The 8,369-nt window shown below is 33.5% G+C and overlaps 2 protein-coding genes across 2 annotated transcripts; both read left to right on the forward strand.

Annotated features, from left to right (window-relative positions):
• The first annotated feature begins 336 nt into the window (after nucleotides 1-336).
• LOC145048455 (UV-B-induced protein At3g17800, chloroplastic-like) lies at nucleotides 337-2,421 on the forward strand. Its single transcript, XM_078996936.1, has 2 exons — nucleotides 337-845; nucleotides 1,347-2,421. Exons 1-2 carry the CDS (start codon nucleotides 430-432, stop codon nucleotides 2,110-2,112), a joined length of 1,182 nt encoding a protein of 393 aa, XP_078853062.1. The 5' UTR covers nucleotides 337-429; the 3' UTR covers nucleotides 2,113-2,421.
• A 2,000-nt stretch (nucleotides 2,422-4,421) lies between these two features.
• Nucleotides 4,422-7,027, forward strand: LOC145046986 (PKS-NRPS hybrid synthetase cheA-like). Its single transcript, XM_078995240.1, has 5 exons — nucleotides 4,422-4,536; nucleotides 5,035-5,117; nucleotides 5,191-6,247; nucleotides 6,344-6,784; nucleotides 6,858-7,027. Exons 1-5 carry the CDS (start codon nucleotides 4,422-4,424, stop codon nucleotides 7,025-7,027), a joined length of 1,866 nt encoding a protein of 621 aa, XP_078851366.1.
• Nucleotides 7,028-8,369: the final 1,342 nt, after the last annotated feature.

Consider the following 8,369-nt stretch of genomic DNA (forward strand, 5'->3'; position numbering starts at 1 on the left):
ATGATTATCATTTAAATCAATGTTAGAGTTATATACTTATATAGTTATTAACTAGATCAATCCATACTTTCTTTCTCTAACGAGCCTTAGAAAAAGGCATAGATAACAAATAGCCGTCCTAAAAGAAATTAAATAATAATTTACCAAAGAGTGATACCCTATCAAAAACATTGTTGTCTTACAATGAAAAGGGCAAAAAAGTAAAATATTCACGTAAAGATAAGATAGGTCATTGTTCGTATTGAGTCAGACCACCGTATCGTGTCCTAGCGACGCAACACCAGATAGATTCCCACTCCTTATGATAACCTATTAACAAACCTCTATCCCCAAAATCCTTATCCTCTTCAACCTCTGTAACTATATTTTCTGTATATATATCTCAATCAAACCCCCACACTCGTATTTTCAACTGTTCAATTATTGCGGATGGAATATCCTCTCACTTCTTCTTTCAACGTCAACAAGCATCTGGTAATCGCTTCCTACTCTTTACCTTCTACGGTGAAGAATCATCCTCGACTGAACGGACGTTTACATAATCGGTTCACTTTTTCCGGTTTGTCAGTGGAGAAGCGGTGTCGTTCGGCGGTTTTGGTTGCTTCTTCGAGTAATAATGGCGGTTTTAGTAGTGGAGGTAGTAGCTACTGTGAGTTTAGTAGTTTGAATACGCCGATTGAGCCGGCGACGCCGGCGGGGAGGTTGTTGTCGAGTGTGTTATTGAATGAACGGAAGTCGTTTCATGACGCTGTGGCGGATACGTTGGAGAAATTGGTGGCGGAACTCGATGAAGCTTACGCGCGTATGTCACTCACCGCTGATTCGAGTGAAGCTCATCTTCATAGGTGAGTACTCTGTTCTTCAGTATTTTCAACCTCTATTCTCATAGATTTTGATCGGATGTTATTTATCTTGTACTTGTTGAAGTTCTCCATCTATATCTTCATAGAAACCTAGAACTGATTTAGTAACATCAGATCTGTTTCTAAGTTGAGATAATTTCCAAAACAGAATCAATCATCGCCACCAGTTTTATGTCAATTTTCACTTGGTTAACGCATGTTGCTAGGGTTTTATTTTCATATGTGAGGGTAAAACTAAAAAAGTCGATCGACAAGTATGCACGTATTTAATAATCTAGAACAAACAGAACTTCCATTAAAAGCTACAAGATGGACCCCAACTCACAATCTACAGATACTTTACGCATTAATAAGCTAAATCTGCTAAACCTCATGACCTAATTTCTCCGAGTTACAGTTACTTTAATGCTAACTACCTGGTCTATTTATCACTTTACTGCAGTTTTGGTAACCTAATTTTTGCTAATTCAAGTAAATCGACAGGAGGATTGCAGAGCTGAAAAGGCGTGAATGCAAAACCGCAGTAGAAGATGTCATGTACATGTTAATCCTCTACAAATTCACCGAAATCAAAGTCTATCTAATCCCAAAGCTTTCAATGTGTATCTACAACGATAGACTAGAAATCCTGCCTTCAAAGGATTGGGAACTGGAGTCCATTCATAACTCCGAGATCTTAGAGATGATAAGAACACATCTAACCTCCGTCATCGGATGGAAACCAGACTTTAGTGTCACGGACAACTGGGCCACAACAAAAATCAAACGTCTCAATCTCCGTCATATCTACACATCTTCGATTCTGTTTGGGTATTTTCTCAAATCCGCCACCTTGCGCCACCAACTAGAGATGAGCTTCACCGATCCCATTGATGACATGGTGTTGAACTCCGGCAACCACCTTCCCCTCCCGGAGTTTTACACTCTCCGACGAAACAAAAACCTGGTCTTCGGTTCACCTCCCAACACAATTTCAACATGTAAAAAGAAACAAGAGAAATTAAGTTCATACTTGATGGGGTTTGCCCCTGATTCGTTAGTGAAATGCGGTGAACCAAACTCTAAGGAGGCTATAAATCTCATCGCTAGACATAGCTTTGGGCTGTTTGGTGACGTGGACTCTGATGACGTAATATTGACATCATTCGCAACCTTGAAAAGATTTGTGTTGGAGGCTGTTGCTTTTGGGTCGTTTCTTTGGGATGCGGAAGAATACGTCAAGACTGTATATAAGCTCGAGGAGAACTGAACAACTAATCACTAGTAAGTTAATAAGTTTTGCCCAACTTCTATGGTGTAAATAGGAGCATTAACATTTAGTACATATCTGTTTAAAGTCGATAGTTTCATTTCATAGAGTATTTAATCGTTAATTTTGTAGATATAATTAAGAGCTTAATTATAAGGTTTAATCCGTTGAATTAAGTTCTTGATTAGTAGGAAGTTGGGACGTATAATTATTATCTTTGCTTTTTTATTTCTTAAAAGGGAATCATTGATGGTTGTAATTATTTGTGTGGAGTTTCGTTTCATGTGAGTGAAAGTGACCATTTGCCAACTTATTAAACTCGTTTCGAAGGAAGAAAGTTTCATAGTGATAAAAGAATTCTTTCAAGAAAATGATATGTTTTGTTTGGTAAAAAGTCGTTTGGAATGAGTTTAATACTTATCAGGTATTTATGATCTCTTGATACTTCGTATTTTCAAACAAACTTATTAAACTCGTTTCATATAGGATGGACGTAATCAATTAAGAACCAAACTGTTTTCAACCTGGTTTTAATCTGAAAAATAAGATTTGTAAACCAGTTTAAGTGAACAAATAATATGTTTGTTGTGTAACCGGCTACAATTATTTGGCCGAAGCTTGATGCAATTAGAGGTGCATAAAAAAACCCGTTTATGTTTATGACCCAAAACCAATTTGATACAATTTAAAAACTTGTTCGGTTGAAACAACATTGGTTTGAAGCCAAACCTATAGTTAGGTATTCACGTTACATTGAATTTCATAGTGTTTAATGGATTTCATGAAACTCAATCAATATTCAATTATATAAAGTTTAATAGAAAGTTACAAAAGCTAATATGTATAAGTTCAATGGTTATTGAACTTCAAATCCATTAAATATCAAGATGACATCTCACTCTTGTAGAATTTCATCTATTGAATGACAACTAAACTTGTGACTGAGTCAATTCTATTATTGAATTTACGATTATGGATGCTTTAATACCAATTTGAGGATATTATTATTCTAGAAAAACAGTTTTCCCGATTTTTATGTAGTAAAAAATTTGTTGTGTTCAATTAGTATTTTCTCAATTTAGTAAAAAATGTGTTGTTTTCAATTTTTTTTTTTAAATACAAGTTTTAAGGGTTTTCTAAGACCACTTTTCACCCTTGTATTATCTTGGATATCCGGACTTATATTTTTTGAAGATTAAAAACTATAGAAATACAAAAATACTTACAAATAAATAGGTTTCTTCAAACTGGTTGATACAAGTATATAACAGGTTCTTATATGTTCAGATATTTTTTCTTGGAATTAGGTTTGGACTCGATATGATTTTGATTTTATTTATCAAAAGTGATTAGTTTTTTTAACAAAACCCCGGTTTTGTGCACCTCTAAATAATAGTCTAATACAATATATTATAAATATCTCGATATTATTTTGACTTTAATGACCAAAAGTGATCAGTATTTAAAAAAAACCCGGTTTTGTGCACCTATAAATAATAATAAGTCTAATACAATATATTATATAAAATATAATATGTATTTAATCCATATTGCTCTGCACATCTTTCCACCTTCGGTAGGGGCTGGCCACCACCATTAAAGTACCGACACATAAACATTTTCATTACCGAATGCAACATAAGAACATAACTTTAACGTCTTCAAATTCCAATAATAAAACATTCCAATAATAAAACAAGGATCCTCCTATTTGGATCCCATATTTCCTTATAGGACCCTGTAATTATGATATTTTTTAGTCAAAATGATGTTTTTTTCAATATCTAGGAAATTAAACTGTTTGACTCTGCAAATTTAATATTTTTCAGCTTTTTCTTTTTCTGTAAAAGAAATCATTGAACGAATAAATAACCTAACCATCTTATTTAATTTTATAACAAATTCAATATCGATATTTACAAATACAATTTTGATCTTTACAATTATCTACAAATTTCAAACATTGAAATATGTATCCTCTTAATACCCAATTAATTGTCAACTAATCCAACTATAACACATATCTAATATAAAATCAAAACATACATTTTTAATGTAAACAAACAATAGCTTCTGTTTTTAAACTTAAGGTAAAATGGAAATGCTTGTAAATATATTTTCTGCCCACTCTTATTATCCAACGCAACCTAACACCTCCACTGAACACCGCCGTAACCACCTCCGGTCCGACCACCGGTGGTGTTTCTACAACATCCGGTCATGACAGAAAATAAGAGAAAGAGAGAGAGAGAGAGAGAGAGGGAGAGAAAGAGGGAGAGAGGGAGAGAAATCGATAGGTGGTGGTCCAAATGTCGAAGTTTTTGAAGGAGAAAGAGATGAGGGAGGGACAAATACGGGTGAAGGAGATGAGTGGGATGTTTGGGTGTTGTCGGAAATGTAAGGAGAAAGAGATGAGACAGATTCGTTGGTGGAGAGATCAAGAAAGAAATGGGCTAGAGGAGAGGGGGTGGTGGTCGTCGTTTTCACTTTGGTTGTAACCGTGATCGGAAAATAGATGTTGCTGCCAGTGGTGGAGGTGGTCGCGGCTCCTGGTCGGACGAAGATGGAGGTTGCTCGTGCTCACAGATTTGTGGGGATGAGAGAATTTTTGATGATGGCTAATAATAGTTTATGATTTTAGGGTTTATTTTCTAATTTATATGGATGGTTTAGGGTATTAAAAATATTGAATTGGGCTTAAAATGGTGGGCTTTAAAAAAAACGGAAGTTATATATATATTTTTAAAAAAATAGGTCTTTTCTTATAAAAGTTATTTAAATAAGTTTTTTTTAGTATTAAAATTTTATAAAATATTTATTTTTATGTATTTCTCATTTTTATATTTGTGCAATATTCTAATTATTTATCTTGTTTTTTTTTGTTTTTTTTGTTTTTTTTTTTGTTTTTTTTATTTTATTTAGAGATGTTTAAGTTTTTTGGAATCAACTTGTCGGCTAGAGATAAAGATTTTTCTACAAAAACTTCGGCATTTTCTACCAATCAGGTTATATAATTATATCAATTATTATGCTTTCAAATACAACATATATACTAAATCACTTGAAATTTGATTGCAGAAGTTCAAGTCTCGTGAAGAATTATTGGAGTGGACACAAAACACCGCACGTTCTTTAGGATATGTCATTGTTACTAGAAGATCAAAGGCATATGGGAACGGCTACGTGCATACAGTTATACTTATATGTGATCGTGGCAGAGAGTATAAACCTAAAGAGTATACAAGTAGAGCATCTGGAAGCAAAAGGACTAATTGTCAATTTCAGTTGGAAGGAAAGTATTCAAAAGAACATGATAAATGGACGCTAAGAGTAATATGTGATGAACATAATCATCCACCAGCACAACATATGGAAGGTCATCCATTTGCAAGACGGTTATCAGTCGATGAGACTCGTTTGGTGGCTAATTTAACAAGAAAGAACGTGGCGCCACGTGACATCCTATCAGCATTGAAGGTTCAAAACGAAAACAATGTGTCGACAATTAAAACAATATACAATGCACAACAAAAGATTCGGATGCACGAGCAAGCAGGAAGAACTCCAATGCAGGTTCTTATGTCCCTTTTACACACCAATGATTATGTTTATGAGTTTACTACAGGCGATTCAAATGAGTTAGAAAATTTATTCTTCGTTCATCCAACGTCTTGGAAGATATGGCGTGCATTTCCACATGTGTTGATAATAGATGCCACGTATAAAACCAACAAATATAACAAGCCGTTGGTGCAAATTGTTGGTGTTACATCAACTCAAAAGACATTCTCTGTAGGCTTTGCCTTTATACATAGGGAAAAGGAGGCCAACTATACTTGGGTGTTAAATTGTCTAAATTCGACGCTTGATACATGTATGCACCCACGTGTAATAATCACAGACAGAGAGTTGGCACTCATCAAGGCATGTGAAACAATTTTTCCGGATGCTGCCCGATTACTTTGTAGATGGCATATTGAACAAAACATTTTGAAGCATTGCAATAAAAGTATCACGTTGGAAGATGATCGACGGTCTTTTAGATCATTATGGAACTTACTAATTGATTCTCCAACATTGATGGATTACACGAAAAACTACATGCGACTTCAATCAATGTTGATAAAATATCCACGTAAGCTTGTTTTTTAGCGATATTTCTAAATCATAACCTTCATATGATTATTTATTTACGTATTTGTTAACTATACTTCTAAATCACAACATTCAGGTGTTTTGAAATACATAGAAGATACTTGGTTGAACAACTACAAAGAAATGTTTGTATCTGTTTGGATTGATCAACATCTTAATTTTGGAAACAACACAACCAATAGAGTCGAGAGTGCACATGCCAATTTAAAGAGATTTTTGGACTCTGCAAGTTCTAATCTCGATAGATTTGTGCAACGAATTAATGAAATTGTGCAATCACAACTCACTTCAATCAATGAAAGCTTTGAGAAAAGCTTAATTTTCCGATATAAGCATCATAATTTGTACTGCTTCGGGTTACTAAGAGGTTCTGTTTCAAACGAAGCTCTTGATATAATAGTAGGAGAGCTCCAAAGGTTAAATGTGTCAAAGTTAGACTCCTCAAATTGTGGTTGCAAAGTCCGTACCAGTTGTGGGTTACCATGTGCTTGCATGCTTTCTGTTTACTTAAGCTCAGGTTAGTATGTTCAATTACAACATATATAAAATTTTAAATATTACAAAAATATTTATTTTGTATTTTAATACAGGTGAAGAAATACCCTTGGATTTAATAGATATCTTTTGGAGAAAGCTTAGTATTTTTGATACGAAGCCTGAAAAAAAAGGCAATATTTGTTGCGACGATGAAGTTGAAAAGTATAAAGAAAATTTCAACAAGCAGACAGAAGCAGGAAAAAATTTTTATTTGAAAAACTAAAAGAGATATACGATTCGCGCACAATTGATGTGTGAGAACCTACAGTTCAAAATAAGACCCGCGGACGGCCGAGTATGAAGAAACAACATAAAAAGAATGTCAACCCTCCAAATCAAGCTCCTCCTAGATGCAATGACTCTACCACATCAGAGTTCATTGGGTTGGATTTAAATAAAGAACCTGAAAGGCATAATTATTCGTACGCCATTGACTTAAATGAAGAACCACGAATGCATGATCCATTCCTAATGAAGAGTATTCCTGATGTATTTCATGATTACATCGACAAGATACAAGATGTACTCGGTGATGGAAACTGTGGGTTTCGAGCGGTAGCTGTTAGTCTAGGGCACAGTGAAGACCAATGGCTATACATTAGGCAACAATTGCTTGAAGAGTTAGAAAGTCCATTTTATGCATACCAACAAGTTTTTACTGATGGGTTCAATGAGGTATACGAGTCTTTGTGTTGGTTCGAGTCACCTGCATATTTGCGACATTGGATGATTATGCCTTTGACTGGTTACTTGATTGCCAACAAGTTTGGTGTGATTGTTCATTGTCTAAGCCATGAACAATCTACAACCTGCTTCCCTCTTTGGAGAGGTCCTGAAGAGTTTCAATCTCACCGAAACATTACAGTGGTACTTGTAGGCAGACATTATATTTCGGTGTTTTTAAAAGGAAATTACCCAATGCCTCCAACCACAACATATAGGAATGCTCATAAAAGCTCGTCTGCATCTTTCTGGCAAACTATGTATTGGTCGCGTTTCGAATTATACAATCAACATAGGCCTCGTAGTTCTGAAATACCTTGGATACATATCACGGATTAAGTATGAATGTAATTGAACTCTTTTGATATGTATTGCTTTCAAAATTTTGTTTTATTATTAGTATGTTATATTTGTAGTCTTTTGTTATAATATTTTTAAATAAAACAATTTTAATAAATTACATACAAATAACCTAAAAAATATATAAAAAAAAAATTATATTTAATAACCTAAAAAATATATAAAAAATTATATTTTACCTATTTTATTTTGCAAGTTTAAAAAAAATATAAAAAATTATATTTAACTATTTTATTTTGCAAGTTTAAAAAAAATATATATATAAAAAAATTATATTTAACATATTTTATTTTGCAAGTTTAAAAAAGATTATTAAAATACTTTGACTTAATAATTATACATAAAAGACATAAAATTATTATGTAATGATGATTATTAAAAGGTAATGATTAGTATAATGATTTGTTTATTTAAGAAAAAAAAATAAGGTAATGATTAGAAGGGTCCTTTAAGACTAATAAAGGGTCTAATTAGATGGGCTG

Source organism: Lactuca saligna, chromosome 5, assembly GCF_052625555.1.
Source record: "Lactuca saligna cultivar CGN05327 chromosome 5, ASM5262555v1, whole genome shotgun sequence".
Lineage (NCBI taxonomy): Eukaryota > Viridiplantae > Streptophyta > Magnoliopsida > Asterales > Asteraceae > Lactuca > Lactuca saligna.

Coding starts and splice junctions, on each gene's coding strand:
- LOC145048455 (XM_078996936.1), top strand. CDS start 430: ATGGAATATCCTCTCACTTCTTCTTTCAACGTCAACAAGCATCTGGTA. Junction 846..1,346: donor AGTGAAGCTCATCTTCATAG/GTGAGTACTCTG, acceptor GTAAATCGACAG/GAGGATTGCAGAGCTGAAAA.
- LOC145046986 (XM_078995240.1), top strand. CDS start 4,422: ATGTCGAAGTTTTTGAAGGAGAAAGAGATGAGGGAGGGACAAATACGG. Junction 4,537..5,034: donor GAAAGAGATGAGACAGATTC/GTTGGTGGAGAG, acceptor TATTTTATTTAG/AGATGTTTAAGTTTTTTGGA. Junction 6,785..6,857: donor TTCTGTTTACTTAAGCTCAG/GTTAGTATGTTC, acceptor ATTTTAATACAG/GTGAAGAAATACCCTTGGAT.